Raw genomic sequence first — 25,332 nt, 5'->3', positions numbered from 1 at the left:
AGTGCGGCCGGAGACGTAGATTAAATGCATTTCCTTTTCATCTGTCTGTGTACATGTGTATTATAGGGGACGCCATACTGTGTGTGCTCCACATCTCGGAGGACACGCTCATTGGGAGTCGAGATGTGTATTATAGGGGACGCCATGCTGTGTGTGCTCCACATCTCGGAGGACACGCTCATTGGGAGTCGAGATGTGTATTATAGGGGACGCCATACTGTGTGTGCTCCACATCTCGGAGGACACGCTCATTGGGAGTCGAGATGTGTATTATAGGGGACGCCATGCTGTGTGTGCTCCACATCTCGGAGGACACGCTCATTGGGAGTCGAGATGTGTATTATAGGGGACGCCATACTGTGTGTGCTCCACATCTCGGAGGACAAGCTCATTGGGAGTCGAGATGTGTATTATAGGGGACGCCATACTGTGTGTGCTCCACATCTCTGAGGACACGCTCATTGGGAGTCGAGATGTGTATTATAGGGGACGCCATGCTGTGTGTGCTCCACGTCTCGGAGGACACGCTCATTGGGAGTCGAGATGTGTATTATAGGGGACGCCATACTGTGTGTGCTCCACATCTCTGAGGACACGCTCATTGGGAGTCGAGATGTGTATTATAGGGGACGCCATGCTGTGTGTGCTCCACGTCTCGGAGGACACGCTCATTGGGAGTCGAGATGTGTATTATAGGGGACGCCATGCTGTGTGTGCTCCACATCTCGGAGGACACGCTCATTGGGAGTCGAGATGTGTATTATAGGGGACGCCATGCTGTGTGTGCTCCACATCTCGGAGGACACGCTCATTGGGAGTCGAGATGTGTATTATAGGGGACGCCATACTGTGTGTGCTCCACATCTCGGAGGACAAGCTCATTGGGAGTCGAGATGTGTATTATAGGGGACGCCATACTGTGTGTGCTCCACATCTCTGAGGACACGCTCATTGGGAGTCGAGATGTGTATTATAGGGGACGCCATGCTGTGTGTGCTCCACGTCTCGGAGGACACGCTCATTGGGAGTCGAGATGTGTATTATAGGGGACGCCATGCTGTGTGTGCTCCACATCTCGGAGGACACGCTCATTGGGAGTCGAGATGTGTATTATAGGGGACGCCATGCTGTGTGTGCTCCACGTCTCGGAGGACACGCTCATTGGGAGTCGAGATGTGTATTATAGGGGACGCCATGCTGTGTGTGCTCCACATCTCGGAGGACACGCTCATTGGGAGTCGAGATGTGTATTATAGGGGACGCCATGCTGTGTGTGCTCCACATCTCGGAGGACACGCTCATTGGGAGTAGAGATGTGCCTTATAGGGGGCGCCATGCTGTGTGTGCTCCACATCTCGGAGGACACGCTCATTGGGAGTAGAGATGTGTATTATAGGGGACGCCATACTGTGTGTGCTCCACATCTCGGAGGACAAGCTCATTGGGAGTCGAGATGTGTATTATAGGGGACGCCATACTGTGTGTGCTCCACATCTCGGAGGACACGCTCATTGGGAGTCGAGATGTGTATTATAGGGGACGCCATGCTGTGTGTGCTCCACGTCTCGGAGGACACGCTCATTGGGAGTCGAGATGTGTATTATAGGGGACGCCATGCTGTGTGTGCTCCACATCTCGGAGGACACGCTCATTGGGAGTCGAGATGTGTATTATAGGGGACGCCATGCTGTGTGTGCTCCACATCTCGGAGGACACGCTCATTGGGAGTAGAGATGTGCCTTATAGGGGGCGCCATGCTGTGTGTGCTCCACATCTCGGAGGACACGCTCATTGGGAGTAGAGATGTGCCTTATAGGGGGCGCCATACTGTGTGTGCTCCACATCTCGGAGGACACGCTCATTGGGAGTAGAGATGTGCCTTATAGGGGGCGCCATACTGTGTGTGCTCCACATCTCGGAGGACATGCTCATTGGGAGTCGAGATGTGCCTTATAGGGGACGCCATACTGTGTGTGCTCCACATCTCGGAGGACATGCTCATTGGGAGTCGAGATGTGTATTATAGGGGACGCCATACTGTGTGTGCTCCACATCTCGGAGGACACGCTCATTGGGAGTAGAGATGTGCCTTATAGGGGACGCCATACTGTGTGTGCTCCACATTACGGAGGACACGCTCATTGGGAGTCGAGATGTGTGTTATAGGGGGCGTCATACTGTGTGTGCTCCACATCTCGGAGGACACGCTCATTTGGAGTCGAGATGTGTATTATTGGGGACGCCATACTGTGTGTGTGTGCTTCACATCTCGGAGGACAGGCTCATTAGGAGTCAAGTGTCCGATTTTTTATTTTTATTTTTATTTATTTTTTCCCATCAGATGGCTATCTCTGAGGATTGAGAATGGAGCATCTGTCAAATAATAGCCGCTCTGCTTTTCTGGTGTTGCATTGATAACATTGGGCTACTTTCACACTAGCGGCACGGACCTCCGGCAGGCTGTGCCGTCGGGTGAACAGCCGGTCGACCGCGTGCCCCCGGACTGCCGCTCCATCCCCATTGACTATAATGGGGGCGGTGGCACGGCAGCACACGGTGAGAGGCTGCCGGAATAAAACTACTACATGTCCGACATTTATTCCGGCGGCAGCCTCTCGCTGTGCACTGCCGTGCCACCGCCCCCATTATAGTCAATGGCACATGGTCACTAGACGGAACAGCCTGCCAGAGGTCGATGCCACTAGTGTGAAAGTAGCCTAAGTGCAGGCAGTCATGGTGAGGAGCCCTGGGTGTTACTGGTCTCCCTGGCCCAAATGCAGAATCGCCAACAGGGGCCTCACCGACCACGCACCAATTCTAGTTCTGGCGTCTTCTGTGGCAGAGGGGATTTGGAGCCCCTTAAGATACCAGAGTCTAATTGTAACTGCTCCCTCTGCATCCTTGGGTGGTAAGGAGCTGAACCAGAAAATGCCAGAGACTGAGACGCATGCTAAGCTGGCTTCTGCTTAGAGCCACAAGGGAAGCAATTTATAAGGAGCAAATCTGTTCCTAAGAAAGGACCACACACGGCTCCTGCATCGGGGGCCTCCTCGGTAATGCACATATTCTGATATAAATTCCATGTGATCTGTGAAAGGCTGGTTTTGGTGAGGAGGGGCAGGCGGCCCTGCACTTCCCCTGTATTTGCCCTTTGACTTGCAAGGTTTGCATGTGGAAACAATGGCATGACTATCATTGACTAAGACCCAAGAGGAGCAGGAGACACATCTAGAAGGGTTCACTCAGGTTCAAACTTCAAGTGTATGGCACGGCTTACTGTCTATAGCCTTCCAATAGGATGCAGCAGCTTACTCCATGATCTTAGGGTTCAGAATCTGGTAAATGTCCGACTCTGGGCAGTGAGACCTGTGCAAGAGCCAATCAGAAAACCTCCTGGATCAGGGTGATGGTGTTTTGCTTCCATCCTTCAGAATCTCATGATCTCCCTCGTACATGGCCCACTTCTCACCATTCTGCTGGTGCAGTCACTGTGTACATACATTACATATCCTGTACTGATCCTGAGTTACATCCTGTATTATACTCCAGAGCTGCACTCACTATTCTGCTGGTGCAGTCACTGTGTACATACATTACATATCCTGTACTGATCCTGAGTTACATCCTGTATTATACTCCAGAGCTGCACTCACTATTCTGCTGGTGGAGTCACTGTGTACATACATTACTTATCCTAACTCTCAGTTACTATTTGAATTCTTCAGGCTTCACAGCTGTAATGGTCCAGTTTCCCTGCTTTTTCAGTGTCTGCACAGAGTTTGTGAATGCCGCCTCCTGTGCTGGTCTTTGACCATGGCTTAATTGTCTCCATTACTTACACATGTAGCAAATGCTTAACGATGGCCGCTAATGACAGCACACACGGGGTTATTACCCAGCCATCTTGCTTTGCAGAGCCTTCACTGTGGGTCTGGCATGATGTTCAGGAATCAGGATGCCTAGGATGAGCAGAGCGGCGCTGTAGTGTATGGGATTCGAAGGAAACATATAAAATAGTGAATTTAATTGGCAGATGACTATGTCCTGAAATATCTAGCAATCATGAGTTATTCATGTCCTGCGCCTCATCCTCTGCTTCCTGATCATTAGTCTGGAGCCCTGGGAATCCACCTCGGTAGCGGTAATGAGCCTCCACCTGAGCGCCTTCTGTCTCCTGCTTCACGCTTGGGAAGTTCTCATGTTTAACTGCCGGGTCCAATGTGTCACGTTATCATTCCCTGTCACTACACGCCAGCTAACAGCCTGAGAACATACAACCACCCACATCAACTCTGCCACACGGCCCAGTCTACCGCCAACATCGGTGTCCACATCAACTCTGCCACACGGCCCAGTCTACCGCCAACATCTGTGCCCACATCAACTCTGCCACACGGCCCAGTCTACCGCCAACATCGGTGTCCACATCAACTCTGCCACACGGCCCAGTCTACCGCCAACATCGGTGTCCACATCAACTCTGCCACACGGCCCAGTCTACCGCCAACATCGGTGTCCACATCAACTCTGCCACACGGCCCAGTCTACCGCCAACATCGGTGTCCACATCAACTCTGCCACACGGCCCAGTCTACCGCCAACATCGGTGTCCACATCAACTCTGCCACACGGCCCAGTCTACCGCCAACATCGGTGTCTACATCAACTCTGCCACACGCCCCAGTCTACTGCCCACATCGGTGCCCACATCAACTCTGCCACACGGCCCAGTCTACCGCCAACATCGGTGTCCACATCAACTCTGCCACACGGCCCAGTCTACCGCCAACATCTGTGCCCACATCAACTCTGCCACACGGCCCAGTCTACCGCCAACATCGGTGTCCACATCAACTCTGCCACACGGCCCAGTCTACCGCCCACATTGGTGCTCACATCCTAAGTACCCCAGACATGTCTGTTTTATTTAATATTGTATTCTGCAGCATCATTTTATTGGGAATATAAACGTGTACTAAAATGGGTATCCAGGGAGAAGGGACATGTCCTCTTTTAAGGGTTTTTCCAGGGTTTTGATATTGATGACCTTTTACTTCGGATAGGTCACCAATATCTGATCGGTGGGTGTCCAGCACCTCTGCCGATCAGCTCAGGTGAGTGCCGCAGCCTCTTCCTAGGTCAGTGACTTCACTTTTGTTGGCCTCATGGCCTCTGAGTCCCATTCACGTCCTGAGCTGCAGTACTAAGCACATCCACTATACAATGTATGGCGCTGGGAGGAGGCCGCAGCACAGACTGGTGGGGGTTCCTGGGAGTTGGACGCCCACCGATAAGATGTTAATGACCTATCCTGAGGGTAGGCCATGAAATATCAAAATCCCAGAACGCCCCTTTAATACTATGTGGGTGTTGATATGGTTGTAGTACAGGTTGCATGTAAGAAATGGAGGCCCACCGGGCAAGTCTGATGGGCGCAGCTCTAGAACCCATTTTATATCCAAGTCATTCCAGACATTTCTGATAAGAATGGGACACAGATAAGACGCGGAACCGAACTGACGTAAGTGTGTAATATGAGCAGGGTTTATCGGATGGAGCTCCTTATAATAATTGCTTCTATTCACTCCCCGAATGCTGATGTCAGGGACAGAGGGGGCACTGGTTACATGTAGCCCACCCAGAGAGGACTCGTACACAGGTAGGGGGGCATTGAGTATGTGCTTGTATGGTGTGTTTTACAGTCTCTACGAATCCTCTGCGTGACGCTGTATATTTACCTGCGCTGATACATTGTGTCAGTCCGGAGTCCAGCTTGTTTATGTCACAGGCAGTTGGTTACAATGTAACAATCTACACAGCCTGGAAATAACCATCAAAAAGGCACAGGATTCTCTTTGGTTATTTTTGTGATTTTTCTGTATTAGTGCTGGTATTTATTGTGGCGCTGTACAGCATTGTTATGTAGGTGATTGGCCCATGTGTGCCACCTATAACTGGGCACTGGGTGATAGCACAGCAGGTACCACAAGAGACGTCCTACTGGGCACCATCCAACATATCTCCCATACCTAATACCTAAATGCCGCCACACAGTGTAAATAGTAATTATCATCAGAGGAACCTGTCCCGGTGCAGTCACACGCCCTCTCTCGTGTTTTGTTTTTATGATGCATTGTATCAGGACACGTGGGCATTGTGAAATGACCAAGTCGCCAAGCTTCCCGTTGCAAAGTCAGAACCTCGACCAGATTATTATTGGCTCCGGCTCTGACTGGGAAGCAGAGTTTTGGCCCCAAGGGTCTGTTCTTACCTAGGCTGTGGTCTGAGGTGGAATTTGAAATGGCGCCCCCCCCCCTCCCCCTGCGAATTGGAGGAGAGAAAAAAAAGCAGCGGACCCATGTGACGGTCAGAAAATTAAAGTCTTCTTCTGATGCTTGGGGCCGTTTTCGCACTTTGTAGTCTTGTCTCATGATTGTCTAAATGGCGTTTTATGCAGTGTTTTTGGAAAATCACACAGAAAAAATGCAGCCTGACAACTTGTCCGTAAACCTTAACAGCAGCTCCTGCCTTTAGGTTGGTTTCCGACACGGCAAGGCCCATTTTCTAAGACCGGCTTTTTACGCCAGTCTTGGTTTCCCCCTTGCATGGCCGTTATAAATTGGGCACATTTATGGCAGTCCTTGCACCTGGCTGGCGTAGTTTTTCACTAACATTTACTGGGGGCTGCTGGTTTTGCTGGGTGTACAATTGGAAAATAGTGGAAACACCCAGCCTCTTGTCAAAACAGATAGTGTGGCCCCTATTGATGGCACCATCCGAAGGGTTAAATACATGATATATTATTTTGCATAAACGAAATTCTTTTTAAATTGTTTTTTGTTACAGTATGTAATACAGTTTGGGCTTTTTGCATTATGTCAGACTTAAAGGGGTTGCCCGGAGACATGGAAGTTATTGGGGCAGCTACACGTCAGGGACCCGGAGCTCTGCAACTGGTGCAGTGTTCAGTGCAGCGCAGGCGCGGTGGCTCAGTGGTTAGCACTGTCGCCTTGCAGCATTGGGACCCTGGATCTGAATATGATCAGGGGCATCATCTACACATCTTTATGATATGACTGATCAATCCAGCACCTACCAATAAGGGCTCATGCACACGAAGATGTGCCGGCCGTGCCCGTATTGTGGCGCGCAAACAGCGGGTCCGCGATATACAGGCACCGGCCAATGGGACTGCAATACGGAAGGTGCGGAACGGGGTTTCTGTCCGTGCCTCCGCACTGCAATAAAGTAGTGCATTCGCAAATTTTTTACAATGCATACCGCACTGAAGTGAATGGGTCCTGCCTCCACAAACGGAGCGCAATTTGCATTCCGCAGCACGGGCCAGGCCGGCACACGTTCGTGTGCGTGAGCCCTAAGTGGTGGGACCTTTCATCATGATGCATACAACTGATCAGTGTTACAAAGTTTGCACGCCCTGGAGGACCCCTTTAAACCATCTTGGCTTTGCCCTGCAGAGGACGGTGGATACATTGTGGCTTTTGCGTCACTAATGTCACATTAGATTGTAGCAGCGAGCGTGTCCTCTGTGTTTGTAGACCGCCTCTGCCCGTGTAATGATGATGATGCAGGCCGGCTATATCTTTCGATTTAGGAATCCATTACTCGCCATGAAACCCGAGTCCCAATCCTGCGTATAATCTCCATGGAGCAGTAGATAAATATTTGGTCAGGGCCGGAGCTTGCTGCTCCGTGTGTCAATAGACCTGAGCCCCAGAAGCAACCGGCGAATGTTACTCTGTCAGGTAACAGAGAGAGGGCGCTGGTATAACGGCAGGGAACCTGCGGAGCTGTCAGACGGGCGTGAAAACTTCTGCATCCGTTCTCTACAGTGCCTCAAGTATTTCTGTAGAGGTGTAAAGAGGGTTGAACAGTTCATTGACTAAAATTACTTGTATAGCCTGTATTATACTTCAGAGTGGTAATCACTATTCTGCAGCCTCACAGATAAAATCTCCCACGACCTGATTCTTCAAGTTTTTCATAGAACTGTCTCTGGTGATTTATATTTAGGGAAGTGTCCAAGTCCTGCACAGTGATAAAAACAAATTGTCCCCTTCATTACAGGAACTCGGCTCAGATGAAATGTAGCATACTGTTTCAAATAGCAACCAGCAGAATAGTGAGTGCAGCTCTGGAGTATAATACAGGATGTAACTCAGGATCAGTACAGGATAAGTAATGTATGTACACAGTGACTGCACCAGCAGAATAGTGAGTGCAGCTCTGGAGTATAATACAGGATGTAACTCAGGATCAGTACAGGATAAGTAATGTATGTACACAGTGACTGCACCAGCAGAATAGTGAGTGCAGCTCTGGAGTATAATACAGGATGTAACTCAGGATCAGTACAGGATAAGTAATGTATGTACACAGTGACTCCACCAGCAGAATAGTGAGTGCAGCTCTGGAGTATAGTACAGGATAAGTAATGTAATGTATGTACACAGTGACTTCACCAGCAGAATAGGGAGTGCAGCTCTGGAGTATAATACAGGATGTAACTCAGGATCAGTACAGGATAAGTAATAACAAGGATTGGGGCAATTACCAGAGATGTCTTATGTCATACATGTAATCTGTTACAATGTTGACATTTATTTTCTCTTTATATCCCTTATTAATGAAGTTTAATTTGATACATTTAATGATCAGCAGTAGGGATGAATGAATCGACTAAGGATTAAACATTCAAAGTCGATTTGCATAATACTTCGTTTAAAAGCGAACGCTCCATACAGTTTTATAATGTATTGGCTCCGCTGAGTCTCGCCAGACTTCGCATAATAACTTTATCAATGAATTTCTACTGTATAATTTTTTTTTTTTTTTACAGTACAAATTAATTTATGAAGTTATTGCGCGAGACTTCGTGAAGTAATAACTTTGGCTCATCGGAGCCAATACATTCTAAAGGTCCATTCACATGTCCGCAATTTCGTTCCGCATTTTGCGGAACGGAATTGCTGACCCATTCATTTCTATGGGGCAGCACGGTGTGCTGCCCGGATCCGGAATTGCGGATCCGCACTTCTGGGTCCGCAATTCCGATCCCGAAAAATATAGAACATGTCCTATTCTTGTCCGCAATTGCGGACAAGATTAGGCATTTTCTATTAAGTGCAGGCGATGTGCGGTCCGCAAAATGCGGAACGCATATCGCCGATGTCCGTGTTTTGTGGATCCGCAAAACACACACGGACGTGTGAATGGACCCTAATACTGTATGAAGCGCTCGCTCCATACAGTTTTTTCAAACAAAGTATTATGTGAATTGAGTTTGGATGTTTCATCCGAAGTCGATTTGCTCATTCCTAATCGGCAGCATTCTATTAAGGTCAAGGGTCAGGCGGCGCCCATGCGGTGCACATACAGTGAGGCAGCAGGTGCAACCCATCCGCCCTCAGCTTCTTATCACTCCTCAGGTGTCTGATATCTGTGCGGGTTGTTCTATACAGTCAGGTCCATAAATATTGGGACATTGACACATATGCAAACTGCTGTAATTCCTGCACCGTTCACCTGATTTGGATGTAAATTCCCTCAAATTACAGCTGACAGTCTGCAGGTAAAGCTCATCTTGTCCGTTTCATTTCACATCCATTGTGGTGGTGTATAGAGCCAAACATGTTAGAATTGTGTCCATGTCCCAATATTTATGGACCTGACTGTAGATAGAAAACATCCAGGAATTTACTGACCTACTTCAGACAACGCCAAAAACCTGAGGAGATTTAAAGGGAGTTCGTCGTCAGGAAACGGCCTATTGTCAAATCCCTTTTCTACGTTGAACATTCTGAAGGACATTTATCAAGTCTGACGTTTCCGTCTGCCGCTGCGAGATGCGCCTAATTTATCGAGAGGCAGATGCACCGGAAGCTGAAGTCTACACCAACTCGGGATTGGCGCGGACTTCAGCTATGACTTACACCAGAAACTGTATGGTGGATGAGTGGGCAGCACGGAACCCCCCCCCCCCCCCCCTCCTGATAAGCCCCATTCCTTTTCTCTCCACTTTAGAAAAGTATCGAAGCTTAAAAAGTCCCAAATTATGGCACAAATATGACATCCAGTGTTAGGGACCACTCAATAGAGGCGACCTTGATGTGGTGAGTGGCTTATTACACCAATGCCTCATCCAGCATGGAGGCAGGGCAGAGTGCTGGTTGCAGAGTGCTATCACATTTGTATTATCCGCCATAACTTAACACAGATTTTATTTATTTATTTTTTCTTTTCGCCACAATAGTAAATAGTTTAATAAATCCCCCCCCCCCCCCCCCCCACTATATTTTTACAATTATTATTTTATTTCTTCAATTTTACGTGTCACAGGTCTATATTAACAAAAAAATATTCTTCAGTTTTCACACTGGCTATTAAGTCAAATAATATATTGAGAGTTCCTAGTCTGAGTAGATCACTCCTCAGCAGCCATCGTATTATCATCACAAGCAGCATTACAATAACAGGGTAATACCTGTTGATTTATAATTTAACAAAGCATCCACAATTCACAATAGGTGATGGTCACAGCTTATCTACACTCCCTCCCTGCACAATGACCTCTGCACAGGTCACAGAGCATGCCCACAACACCCTCCCATGGAAGTCACTTAGTCCCTTCCAGTCCAGAGCAATGTTGACTGCAACCACATAGGACACAATAAAGTAGACCGTCTTGGCAGATTATTCTGGTTAGTGCAAAAAGTTATGTCAATTTTTATTTTATTTTTTTTTATTTTTTTTCCAGGTCTAGATAGCGACACGGGGAAATAATGTAAAAGAAATGTTTACCTAAGGTTCGGTGTCAGGTTGGTGACTACTTTCTGAGGTCAGACTGCTGCCATGATTATACTGCAATTCACCTAGTGCCGTGTAGTCGTAGTCAGAATCTGTTCTCTGTAAAGTCAAACTATAAAACCTGCCCCCAATGCCCGGGCCCCTCATATAGATTATACTTGCCCTAATCCCTGGGACTTGCGCTGCTCCTGATCCGTGCTGGGATCGGGAATGATGCAGAGTAAGTAAAATCTATATGAGGGGCTTGTCTTATAATTTGTATTAGTCCTTTAAGGCCTAGTGGAAATCAGATGGGTAATGGCTAATTACTGCACGGTTTGACTACATAGGAAGATCTGTAAGAATATTTACCCCCCTAGGGACTGATTTATATTCGCATGGGCCTCTAGATATAAGGGGGTATTAGACGGGTAGATCTGGTAACGCTGATGATTCAATAGTTGACGAGTAGTGATGGACGAACATCTGCCGGGGCGGTTCGCGAACGCAATCAAATGTTCGCGAACCGTAAGTTCGCGGCGGGTCCCATTCATTTTAATGGCAGGCGAACCTGAAAAACCTTCAGCCAAGAAATAATTACTAGAAGTGCGCAAATAGTCCCACAACATGGACAGTGACACTAGATGGATTATTCCAATTTGCGATCTCCATTCATTTTTGTTTTCAATGCGAAATATCGGCAATTCAATTTTCGCGTACGCGCATGCGCAAATGCACTATACAGTACCCAAATGCACTATAAAGAAAGTATATTGGTATATAACACCCCGCTTCAATCTGTTTTTTGGGGGGCGACTGGTATATCACACCAGTAGAAATGATTTGTCCCAATAACGCTTGTCCCTCTATATACCTGCAGTATCGCAGCAGAACCGCACACAACTGCCGCACAATACAAATGCACTATAATATACTTTCTAACATAGAAAGTATATTGTAACATTGTACAAGGAAGGCAATCCATTAGAATATACATGAAGATAAAACGTAACCTTTAATAATGTTACTATGAGGGTCCATTCACACGTCCGTAAGTGTTTTGCGGATCCGGAAAACACGGACACCGGCAATGTGCATTCCGCAATTTGTGGACCGCACATCGCCGGCACTATAATAGAAAATGCCTAATCTTCTCTGCAATTGCGGACAAGAATAGGACATGTTCTATTTTTTTGCGGAAACCGGAAGCACGGATGCAGAAGGGCGGATCCGCAAATGCGGATGCGGACAGCACATTCCGGCCCCATTGAAAATTAATGGGTCTGCACCCGTTCCGCAAAATTGCGGAACGGATGCGGACCCATTTTGCGGACGTGTGAATGGGAAAGATATCCCTCGAAATGAAAATGAAAAATGAAATTATTAAAGTTGAGCAAAAAGCATAGATGTGGTCGGCAATAACAAGCGCTCGGCGGCACCAAATGGCGATCAGGTGGCGAATTATTACACGCTGAGACATCATGTCGACGGATGATAATTTTTTTGACTAGATGTGTATGAACGAGAATCGACCGCTAGGAACTATTACACACTAGGAGAATTGTTCTAGTCCGATGTTTAGGCGGATTATTGACTTGTCTAATGCCCCCTTTAGTCCCCTGGGATGACCTCATTCCCGTATCGTCTCCCCCCCCCCCCCCCCCCTCCCCCCCCCGGCCTCTTCTAAAAGTAATATAAGTAATTTACTTATCTCCTACTGACCTCCCATACGGATGCTCACATCACCCCTCCCCCTCCTTGAGGCTTATCCCCGGATCCGCCACTGCCGGATGCAAACGGAACGACCGCCGGCGCCTCTAAGTATAATGAGATCCGGACGAGAATCGGCCTCTGCGGTTTGTGTCCGGCCGCCTCCCAGCATTCTCCGATCTCCGTGTCGCAGATGTGAGAGTAGCTTTAGAACCCAATAAACAGTGCTGCTTAACTAGAGTCACTGATCCCTACTGGAGCTGAACTGCAGTGTAAAACATGGAGTGTCAGTTTGGTAGCCAGGGCCACTGATAAGGGGTGAGGCAGAATTGAGACTTCCTCCTACTCCAAAGGACTATGCAGCTAAGGCCTCATGCACACGACCGTTTGGTGCATCCGTGGCCGTTGTTCTGTTTTCTGTGATTTTCTGCGGACCCATTGACTTTCAATGGGTCCGTTGAAAACTCGGAAAATGCACCGTTGTTCATCCGCGGCCGTGATCCGTGTTTCCTGTCCATCAAAAAAATAAGACCTGTCCTATTTTTTTGTCGGACAACGGTTCACGGACCCATTCAAGTCAATGGGTCCGTGAAAAAACATGGATGCACACAAGATTGGCATCCGCGTCCGTGATCTGTGGCTGTTGGCAACTTTCACACAGACGGATCCGAAGATCCGTCTGCATAAAAGCTTTTTCAGATATGAGTTTTCACTTCGTGAAAACTCAGATCCGACAGTATATTCTAACACAGAGGCGTTCCCATGGTGATGGGGACGCTTCAAGCTAGAATATACTACGAACTGTGTATATGACTGCCCCCTGTTGCCTGGCTGCACCCGATCTCTTACAGGGGGCTGTGATCCGCAGAATTAACCCCTCAGGTGCCGCACCTAAAGGGTTAATTGTGCGTATCATACCCTGTAAGAGATCAGGTGCTGCCACGCAGGAGGGGGCAGACCTCCTCCCTCCCCAATATTATATTCATTCGTTAAAATCACGTTCCCCCAGTGGAGAGTTCCGATTGGAGTCCCAGTTTAATCGCTGGGGCTCTGATCGGTAACCATGGCAATCAGGACGCTACTGCAGTCCTCGTTGCCATGGTTACTTAGCAATTTTTAGAAGCATTATACTTACCTGCGAGCTGCGATGTCTGTGACCGGCCGGCCGCTCCTCCTACTGGTAAGTGACAGGTCTGTGCGGCGCATTGCTTAATGATCTGTCACTTACCAGTAGGAGGAGCGCCCGGCCGGTCACAGACATCGCAGCTCGCAGGTAAGTATAATGCTTCTAAAAAATGCTAAGTAACCATGGCAACCAGGACTGCAGTAGCATCCTGGTTGCCCTGGTTACCGATCGGAGCCCAAGCGATTAAACTGGGACTCCGATCGGAACTCTCCACTGCCACCAATGATGGGGGAACGTGATTTTAACTAGGGGGGAGATGTGAGGATTCAGAACGTGATTTTAACTCGGGGGGGGGGGGGGGGGGGGAGAGGAGGCCGCACTGGCCACCTATGAATATCATATTGGGGAGGGAGGGGGGTCTGCCCCCTCCTGCCTGGCAGCACCTGATCTCTTACAGGGGGCTATGATACGCACAATTACCCCTTTAGGTCCGTCACCTGAGGGGTTAATTGTGCGGATCACAGCCCCCTGTAAAAGATCGGGTGCTGCCAGGGGGCAGTCATGTACACAGTTCGTAGTATATTCTAACCTGAAGCGTCCCCATCACCATGGGAACGCCTCTGTGTTAGAATATACTGTCGGATCTGAGTTTCACGATCTAACTCAAATCCGATGGTATATTCTAACATAGAGGCGTTCCCATGGTGATGGGGACGCTTCAAGTTAAAATATACCATCGGATTGGAGAAAACTCCGATCCGATGGTATATTAACTCCTGACTTTACATTGAAAGTCAATGGGGGACGGATCCGTTTGCAATTGCACCATATTGTGTCAACCTCAAACTGATCCGTCCCCATTGACTTGCATTGTAATTCAGGACGGATCCGTTTGGCTCTGCACGGCCAGGCGGACACCAAAACGACTTTTTTTTCATGTCAGTGGATCCTCCAAAAATCAAGGAAGACCCACGGACGAAAAAACGGTCACGGACCTACGGAACCCCGTTTTGCGGACCGCGAAAAAAAACGTCCGAGTGCATGAGGCCTAAGCTGGAGACACTGCTCAGAGTTGTGCCTAATAGAGCAGAGGTGCAGTGTAAAACATGGCGCCCCTGAGACCACCAGCCTGGGCCAACAGAAAGATGCGAAGCCAGTTTCCAATTGATATTGGAGGAGTAGGCGCTGATCATTACTGTGCCCTAATGGGGCAGCCAACACTCGGGTAAGTATGATTTAGTATGATGGCAGCGGAGCACCCCCTTAATAATACATGTCTTTCCCTTTGCTCTGAGCGTGCAGGATATTTTATTATCATCACTAATGAATCCTGCAGTAACCTATGGGGAATAGCCGCGGCGCGCAGAGCTGATTACAGACGAGTCCCGGTGGAGATGATCTCCTCGCTGCCAGGAGCTGTCCTATGACGGAGGCCGTGACTATGTGAAGGTTCATGTGCGGCAGACGGCAGCTGCTGGAGCTTGGTCAGACTAACGAGGAGGGACAGGCCATTAGTGATGGACGAACGTCTGCCGGGACGGTTCGTGAACGCGAACACTATCAAATGTTCGCGAACCGCAAGTTCGCGGCGGGTCCCATTCATTTTACCGGCAGGCGAAACCTTCAGCTCATATTTGCAGCCAAGAAATAATTACTAGAAGTGCACAAATAGTCCCACAACATGGACAGTGGTCTGTTATACATCCTTATGGGGGTCTAATACAGAGCTCCAGATATTCCCCCCCCCCCCATAGATAAATTGTAAAATTCTATACACCTGCAGCCACCACTAGGGGGAGCTCAGGAGCTGACTGCATACTTCTCATTATAAATGTGAGTGCAGTCAGCTCCTGGGCTCCCTCTGGTGGTGGCTGCAGGTCTACCAGTTGTCTGTGCGGGATCTGGAGCTCTGTATTAGAAAGGCGACGATCCGACCCCCGATAGTTACATTATCAAGTTAATCGGCACATAATTTTGTATCTAAACCTGCAAGATGGACATGCCCTTTTATTAGTTTATTTGGTATAGCTGATTTTAGACTGCCGAAGAAAGTGTTCAGTTTGAGTGAAGGATTTCCTTTCATTTCTGTCGACTAACGATCGTAATTATCTGTCTGTGCCCAACCCTGGACAAAGGCTGTATGTATATTTACACAAGAGCTTGCAATCTATTCTCCCTTTCAGATAAAAGTCTATAAGATATGAAAAGTGCAACTTAAAACCACATAAATCACGGTGTAACTTACCTTTGAACCTCATTCTACAAGATATAGCTATAACATGCATAAGAAGCAGAGTCAAAATATGTTACCTGTACTGTCTTGGGCTCCCACACAACCTGCACTATGCTCCAGAGCTGCACTCACAATACTGCTTGCTCCAATTGGAAACAGTCAGTGCCCCCCCCCCCCCCCCCCCAACAGCTTATAATAAGGGGATTACCTTTTTCAGACATCAGATGACTGTACAGTGGCTCGTGTAAAGACAATACTCCCCAGGATCCAGATCATCAGAATAAGCTCTATGCAGACACTGAACAACCAGAGAATGCCAGGAGATTTCAGCTCTGCAGAATTATTACTGTAGACTTACAAGATATGACCCAGAATCTGTGCAGGATAAGTAATCCAGTGACTCCGCCAGTAGAATAGTGAGTGCAGCTCTGGAGTATAATACAGGATGTCACTCAGGATCAGTACAGGATAAGTAATGTATGTACACAGTGACCCCACCAGCAGAATAGTGAGTGCAGCTCTGGAGTATAATACAGGATGTAACTCAGGATCAGTACATGATAAGTAATGTATGTACACAGTGACTCCACCAGCAGAATAGTGAGTGCAGCTCTGGAGTATAATACAGGATGTAACTCCGGATCAGTACAGGATAAGTAATGTATGTACACAGTGACTCCACCAGCAGAATAGTGAGTACAGCTTTGGAGTATAATACAGGATGTAACTCCGGATCAGTACAGGATAAGTAATGTATGTACACAGTGACTGCACCAGCAGAATAGTGAGTGCAGCTCTGGAGTATAATACAGGATGAAACTAAGGATCAGTACAGGATAAGTAATGTATGTACACAGTGACTGCACCAGCAGAATAGTGAGTGCAGCTCTGGAGTATAATACAGGATGTAACGCAGGATCAGTACAGGATAAGTAATGTATGTACACAGTGATTGCACCAGCAGAATAGTGAGTGCAGCTCTGGAGTATAATACTGGATGTAACTCAGGATCAGTACAGGATAAGTAATGTAATGTATACAGTGACTGCACCAGCAGAATAGTGAGTGCAGCTCTGGAGTATAATACAGGATGTAACTCAGGATCAGTACAGGATAAGTAATGTATGTACACAGTGACTCCACCAGCAGAATAGTGAGTGCAGCTCTGGAGTATAATACAGGATGTAACTCAGGATCAGTACAGGATAAGTAATGTATGTACACAGTGACTGCACCAGCAGAATAGTGAGTGCAGCTCTGGAGTATAATACAGGATGTAACGCAGGATCAGTACAGGATAAGTAATGTATGTACACAGTGATTGCACCAGCAGAATAGTGAGTGCAGCTCTGGAGTATAATACTGGATGTAACTCAGGATCAGTACAGGATAAGTAATGTAATGTATACAGTGACTGCACCAGCAGAATAGTGAGTGCAGCTCTGGAGTATAATACAGGATGTAACTCAGGATCAGTACAGGATAAGTAATGTATGTACACAGTGACTCCACCAGCAGAATAGTGAGTGCAGCTCTGGAGTATAATACAGGATGTAACTCAGGATCAGTACAGGATAAGTAATGTATGTACACAGTGACTGCACCAGCAGAATAGTGAGTGCAGCTCTGTTATGGCCCCCCCGCAAATTTTGCGCTCAGTATGCGAATTCTGAGCATCGGAGCAATGAGGAGGAGACGCAGTCTTTCTCTGTGGGCGTCTCCTTCTCCCCTGGCTGTAGCGCTGTCTAATTGCAGCGCAGAGCGTCACATCCAGGGAGAAGGAGACAGACTGCGTCTCCTCCTCATTGCTCCGATGCTCAGAATTTGCATACTGAGCGCAAAATTTGCGGGGGGGGGGGGGGGGGGGCCATAACAACAGGGCGCAGGAACGCTATTTTAAAAAAAAAAACATGCAAGGTGGCGGCACAGCGGGGGGTACCCCGCAGGTACAGATATTTATCTCACTTACTACAAAGCCATGGAAGGTCCTCTTTAAACCATGATGATGATGATGATGATGATTGTGTGTGGCGGGGGGGGGGGGGGGGAGTGTAATCCTAAATTTTTAGCTTCTATTCACAGCTGTCTGGGTGTTTTTGTGCATAAACTCCTCAGACATTGCTCTTTATAGACAATTATTTTGGGTCAGGGGCGACTGCTATGGGGCCCAGGGCAAGAGGGGGCCCAGTCTTAGTTGGGATCATCTCCTCTTCTACTGGAGGTAAGAACTTGGTCAGGACTCTACCCTCTAATGGAGCAATGTTTAGGAGATGGAAAAACGTCCCAAGGGTCATTGAAAGGGGTTCAGGTAGAACCCCTTATGTCCTGTTTGGGGGGCCTGGTTTGATCCTTGCTATGGGGGTCCTTACTTCTCTATGTACGCCTCTGTTTTGGGTATAAATATTTGCTTGGTTTTAAGGTTCTGGGTCATTTATTGGTGTTTTAGATGCCGGTTTTAATAACCCCGCACGCTGGCGGTGGGTCTGCCGAAGCTATGAACAGGTGCAGGCCTCTACATGACTTCAGCGCACCCAGCAGCGGTAGAAATGTAAGGCGGCTTCCTAGCTGGCTTAAGCCCGTCCCCTGCCCGCACCACACCGCCTCCTTTAGACCTGGCGCGAGCAGAGAAAATTTGCAGATTGCGTTTCAAATAACCTTTGTGCCACAATCTGCGATTTAGGTGTATTTTTGGATAGTAAATGACCCCCTTTGTTTCTTTTTCGTTCTATTTGCACAAAATATATATTTTTTCTCGCATGAAGGCGCTACCGAGCGTTCGGAAAGACTGTTTAGTCTTAACATTTGTGGTGCATCTGTTGACAGGAAACATATAGTATTTGAGATTCGGCTGCAATTTTGGGGGTGTCGTGCTTTATTGGAATTTTTTGAAGCTACAGACACGATTAGCGTTTCCCTCCCTCCGTTCTTTGTTGGTTTTGCGTTCACGTCAGATAACGGGATGACTTTATTCTAAATGCTACGAACGATTGAAACTACAACCTGAATTTTTATGTAACTTTGTAAAAAGTTTTATATATTTTTTTTTTTTCAGAATTCTTTAGTGAGACCTGTGATTTCAGAAACCTACGTGTTTCCTAATTTGTTGCAAAGGTGTAAATTCAGCAGGCACTCTTGGCAATGTTAGGGTTAATATTGATGGAAAATAGCGCAACAGCAATTAATGCAATGAATACATAATGAGGGCGAGAGCGCAATCTCTGACCGCTCTTGATTCCACCGTTCACTGACCTTTTAAACTTTTGTTCCCGTCGGTTAATATATAAATATATAAATGATTCTGCTTCATTTGCACATTTTTATTTTTAGCAAATTTCCTGTAATTTTTATGGTTTTCTGTAATCAAAAGGCAGAGCCTGAAATGAGACAATTAAGGCTACTTTCTCACTAGCGTTTTAGTTTTCCGGTATTGAGATCCGTCATAGGGTCTCAATACCGGGAAAAAAAAAAACGCTTCAGTTTTGTCCCTATTGACAATAATCGGGGACAGAACTGAACAGAACGGAACGCTCCAAGATGCATTCCGTTCCGTTTATTTGCGTTCCCATACCGAAGAGCCAACCGCAACATGTTGTAGTTTGCTTTCCGTCCTGCGGATGCGGAGCAAGACTGATCCGCCATGACCCCCAATGCAAGTCAATGGGAACAGATCCGTTTTCTCTGCCACAATAGAAAACGGATCCGTCCTTTGGGACAATAAATGTGAGAAGAGGAAGCGATGTATAGAGGGAAGATGCAACATTGTAACTTTTTCTGTCCAAAGGTTGCAAGCAGCTGATCACCATGCTCCGGTTCTCGTTAATTTTGCAGGAGAAAATTCAAAACCTATAAGACTGACGGGAATAACCGAGCACGAGGGATGGAAAGAAGTGATGTCTGCATGTGTGAGCACTGCATCGTTCAGATGGAGGGTGCAGGATTCCCATTCTCATGACTGGAGGCTGTCCCGACTGCCTGTCCCCAAATGGCTAAGTGTATACTGCACTGATAATGCCAGTCCCACAGTTTCTATGACTAGAAGTAAAAATACCAGAGGTGGCATCATGGTCACATGACTACAGGTCCTTTTAATAAGTGAACAGTACAGCTAGAATCTGTAGAGGTGATAACAGAGGGGCTCAGAGATCCCCCTTCATCTCCAGAGTCCCCTGTGCTCCTGCCAATCTAGAAGTGGTGGAAATGAAGAAAGTATTGCTGCCAATCAAGAAGTGTATTTTGGAGACATTGAAGCTGTCATAGAAGGAGGGGTGGCTAAGGTGACAATGCTGCTTTCATTGGGAGAGGGATGGCAAGGGGGACAATGCTGCTGCATGTTGAGGAGGGGTTGTAAAGCAGACAGTGCAGCTAGCCTTAGAAGAGGAGAGGGTGGGGTCAGTGGTGGTGCCAGTGTGGAAGTGGTGAGAAGGGGTACAATGGTACTGTCAGTAAGGGGGAGGTTGGGCGGAAAAGGGGACAATAATGCAGCAAATGGGGAGGGGTCTATAAGGCAGACAATGCTGCTGCTGATGGAAGAGTGGTGGAAGTAGGACAATGCTGATGCCAGCGAGGGAGGTCTAGAAAAGAGGGCAAATCTGTTACCAGTGGGGGAGCAGTCGTATTGGGGTCAGTGTGTGTTTGCCACTACTATCAGAGAAGTATGTGTGCTGCATGGCGATATTTGTTTGGCACTGCTGGGGGTGATATGGTCGCTGCATGGCGGTATTTGTGTGGCACTGCTGGGGGTGATATGGTCGCTGCATGGCGGTATTTGTGTGGCACTGCTGGGGGTGATATGGTTGCTGCATGGCAGTATTTGTGTGGCACTGCTGGGGGTGATATGGTTGCTGCATGGCAGTATTTGTGTGGCACTGCTGGGGGTGATATGGTCGCTGCATGGCAGTATTTGTGTGGCACTGCTGGGGGTGATATGGTTGCTGCATGGCAGTATTTGTGTGGCACTGCTGGGGGTGATATGGTTGCTGCATGGCGGTATTTGTGTGGCACTGCTGGGGGTGATATGGTTGCTGCATGGCAGTATTTGTGTGGCACTGCTGGGGGTGATATGGTCGCTGCATGGCGGTATTTGTGTGGCACTGCTGGGGGTGATATGGTTGCTGCATGGCGGTATTTGTGTGGCACTGCTGGGGGTGATATGGTTGCTGCATGGCAGTATTTGTGTGGCACTGCTGGGGGTGATATGGTCGCTGCATGGCGGTATTTGTGTGGCACTGCTGGGGGTGATATGGTTGCTGCATGGCAGTATTTGTGTGGCACTGCTGGGGGTGATTTGGTCGCTGCATGGCGGTATTTGTGTGGCACTGCTGGGGGTGATATGGTTGCTGCATGGCGGTATTTGTGTGGCACTGCTGGGGGTGATATGGTCGCTGCATGGCGGTATTTGTGTGGCACTGCTGGGGGTGATATGGTTGCTGCATGGCGGTATTTGTGTGGCACTGCTGGGGGTGATTTGGTCGCTGCATGGCGGTATTTGTGTGGCTCTGCTGGGGGTGATATGGTCGCTGCATGGCGGTATTTGTGTGGCACTGCTGGGGGTGATATGGTCGCTGCATGGCGGTATTTGACATTGTGCAGTAGGATTTGTTCGAGTGAAGGCCATGATCTGTTGGGCTTATAATGGCAGCATACACGTGCCCTGTAACCCTGACCGTATCATTAGGTTTTATATGTCCACCTCAAATTTCCTTTTGTTAATGGGAGTGATGAGGGGCTTCAACTGCTGAAGCGGGCTTTGCACCACAATTTTTTTTCTTCTGCCATATGTAGCGGAATTTATGGCTGCTTGTGTCCCGCGGCCTGTCTTTTAATCCCAGTCTGGTCTTGACTGGAAATGCAATACTGCAATAGAGCATAAGATGTAACTGAAGATCTGCAACACATTTCTAAACGCTGCACATAAAAAGGGACTTGCTTCCTGTCCAGGATTAGGTGACGGTGGCATTACACTGATTTAGGCATTTCTCATAGAACTCAATAATAAATTTGCAAGGGATGAGCTCCCCCTAGTGGTGACCGCAGGAAGCTGGAATTTGATCATGTAGCTCAATGGTGTTTGACACTAGCACTTTATACCCCCTGGATATGTAGCGGCTCAGGTGCTGTTTGTCCCCTCTCTCTCTATCTTTTAGGAGACAATCAAAGTTCTTTGCGGCTGTGATTTTCCCATCTTCGTGTAGCTCCAACCTGATGCTTTAATATAACTAAAGAACTTGTTCTCTGGTTTATTTTTGAGCTTCATATGACTGAACTGATGCTTTTATGTTCTTAACAAGCCAGAGACCCTGTAATGTCCTTAGATCTTCTGTAGAACAACCTTTTGAGGTATGCTCCGGAGATGGGATCAGCAATAATGACCTCTGGAAGCGGATTCTTGAAAGCAGAAGCAGTGGGCGGCCGCGAATCCTGAATTCCAGGCTCCACATGTGCTGTTTGACCTATTTTCTCTGCTCCTTGTGCAGATTGGCAGATTACAGAAGGAGTAAAAATAACTGTACTGATGTGAATCTGTCCAATGTGCAGCAAGACGTGCGTGTGATATGTGGACTCGATGCTGCTATAGAACCAGGAACCTAATAATGTTATGAGAATTGTTATTAACAATATCCCCTTTATACCCAGAGAAATCTTTAGAAGGTTCATTGTTAGGCTCCATTCACACGTCCCTAGTGCATTGCGGATCCGCAATAGACCCAGCCGGCACCTCCATAGAAATGCCTACAAAAATAGGACATGTTGGTTTTTTTTTTTTTTTTCGGGGGCTCGCTCCGGAAATGTGGAGAGCACATTGTGTGCTCTCTGCATCCATTCTGTCCCCATAGAGAATGAATAGGTCCGCACCTGTTCCACAATTTGCGGAACAGATGTGGACACATTATACAGACGTGTGAATGGAGCCTTACTGTGTGATACTGTATAACTACTATAATACTGCTCCTATGTACAAGAATATAACTACTATAATACTGCCTCCTATGTACAAGAATAGAACTACTATAATACTGCTCCTATGTACAAGAATATAACTACTATAATACTGCTCCTATGTACAAGACTATAACTACTATAATACTGCTCCTATGTACCAGAATATAACTACCATAATACTGCCTCCTATGTACAAGAATATAACGACTATAATACTACCTCCTATGTACAAGAATATAACTACTATAATACTGCTCCTATGTACAAGAATATAACTACTATAATACTGCTCCTATGTACAAGAATATAACTACTATAATACTGCTCCTATGTACAAGAATATAACTACTATAATACTGCCTCCTATGTACAAGAATATAACTACTATAATACTGCTCCTATGTACAAGAATATAACTACTATAATACTGCTCCTATGTACAAGACTATAACTACTATAATACTGCTCCTATGTACCAGAATATAACTACCATAATACTGCCTCCTATGTACAAGAATATAACGACTATAATACTACCTCCTATGTACAAGAATATAACTACTATAATACTGCTCCTATGTACAAGAATATAACTACTATAATACTGCTCCTATGTACAAGAATATAACTACTATAATACTGCTCCTATGTACAAGAATATAACTACTATAATACTGCCTCCTATGTACAAGAATATAACTACTATAATACTGCTCCTATGTACAAGAATATAACTACTATAATACTGCCTCCTATGTACAAGAATATAACTACTATAATACTGCTCCCATGTATAAGAATATAACTACTATAATACTGCTCCCATGTATAAGAATATAACTACTATAATACTGCTCCCATGTATAAGAATATAACTACTATAATACTGTTTCTATGTACAAGAATATAACTACTATAATACTGCTCCTATGTACAAGAATATAACTACTATAATACTGCTCCTATGTACAAGAATATAACTACTATAATACTGCCTCCTATGTACAAGAATATAACTACTATAATACTGCTCCCATGTATAAGAATATAACTACTATAATACTGCTCCCATGTATAAGAATATAACTACTATAATACTGCTCCCATGTATAAGAATATAACTACTATAATACTGTTTCTATGTACAAGAATATAACTACTATAATACTGCTCCTATGTACAAGAATATAACTACTATAATACTGCCTCCTATGTACAAGAATATAACTACTATAATACTGCTCCTATGTACAAGAATATAACTACTATAATACTGCTCCTATGTACAAGAATATAACTACTATAATACTGCTCCTATGTACAAGAATATAACTACTATAATACTGCTCCTATGTACAAGAATATAACTACTATAATACTGCCTCCTATGTACAGGAATATAACTGCAATCTCCTGGTAGGTGCGGAGTGATGATGCCTTTCTGTGCTGGTTATTGCTCCTCACACGTTTCTCTTGCTCGTTGCAGGTGCTTGTGGCTCTAATATGTTGCCGCGCTCAGTTCGGTCAGTGTGGAAGAGCCTTGGATAGCAGAGCCAAAAGGACATAAAGGCCTGGATTGCTGAAGGCGTTACCCCAGCCGCGGTGGCACCATGTCTGTCATGATGGTGAGGAAGAAGGTGACTCGTAAGTGGGAGAAGCTTCCCGGGAAGAATACGTTCTGCTGTGACGGCCGGGTGATGATGGCGAGACAGAAAGGCATCTTCTACCTGACGCTCATACTCATCCTGGGGACCTGTTCACTCTTCTTTGCTTTCGAGTAAGTGACACTGTGGGGAGATTACGAAGAATATTAGCAGTAATGACGATATCTGCGGTATTACCTACTACTGCTATAAGCTCCATCCATAGGGGTATTCTGGCAGATCTGGGTAACTGCCCTTCCTCTACCTCCACAAATTACAGATTTCCTGCAGAATGTGAAATATCTGCCCCCCTTGATATCTCCTCTCTGCCTTCTTTTCTGCTGTAGTGTCAGTTCACACTGTATGTGTAGAATTGTATTCTTGAGCTTAGAAACTCGGCATCCTCGCTGAATGGGAGTCAAGGGAAGTGACATGTAGGTGCAGGCATCCAGGGCAATCTCTGCATTTCTGATGACTGCTTGCAGCCTGGTTGTGGTGTCAACACAGAGTGTGAGCTCTGTGGCCCAGGAGTAATTAGATACTTTATCAACATGACACCTATTGATACCAGGAGACGCCTCATATCTGGAAGTGTCCTGCAGGAATGAGAGCTGCACCCAGGTAGTTGTGTTGCCGGTCTGGTAGGATCAGGGTCTGAGATGACAGAAGTTCATTTTACAACCTCCATATCTCACTGCAGAGCGGCGAGCGGAGAGGAGCGGCGAGCAGATTCTGATGTTATCATGGTATTTAGTCTTTGAACGCTCAGGATGTGACCAGAACAGGTTTAGAACCGTGCCCTAGATTTCTTGTATAACTATATCTACTAAATAAAAAAGCTTTTGAGAAATGGTCTGTTACTGTTGCAAGTATAC

At 46.7% G+C, this 25,332-nt stretch overlaps 1 protein-coding gene across 2 annotated transcripts in view; it reads left to right on the top strand.

Annotated features, from left to right (window-relative positions):
- Positions 1-25,332, top strand: part of ZDHHC9 (zinc finger DHHC-type palmitoyltransferase 9) — a 47,525-nt gene that overhangs the window by 1,980 nt on the left and 20,213 nt on the right. For both annotated transcript variants that reach the window (XM_040405013.1, XM_040405014.1), the window contains exon 2: positions 24,301-24,591. In XM_040405013.1, the coding sequence (XP_040260947.1) occupies positions 24,425-24,591 (167 nt within the window). In that variant the 5' untranslated portion in view covers positions 24,301-24,424. The remainder of the gene's footprint in view (positions 1-24,300; positions 24,592-25,332) is intronic.

The sequence above is a fragment of the Bufo bufo genome, chromosome 8 (genome assembly GCF_905171765.1).
Source record: "Bufo bufo chromosome 8, aBufBuf1.1, whole genome shotgun sequence".
Classification (NCBI taxonomy): domain Eukaryota; kingdom Metazoa; phylum Chordata; class Amphibia; order Anura; family Bufonidae; genus Bufo; species Bufo bufo.
The sequence above is the reverse complement of the archived record's forward strand: the minus strand, read 5'-3'. Positions and strand labels throughout refer to the sequence as shown.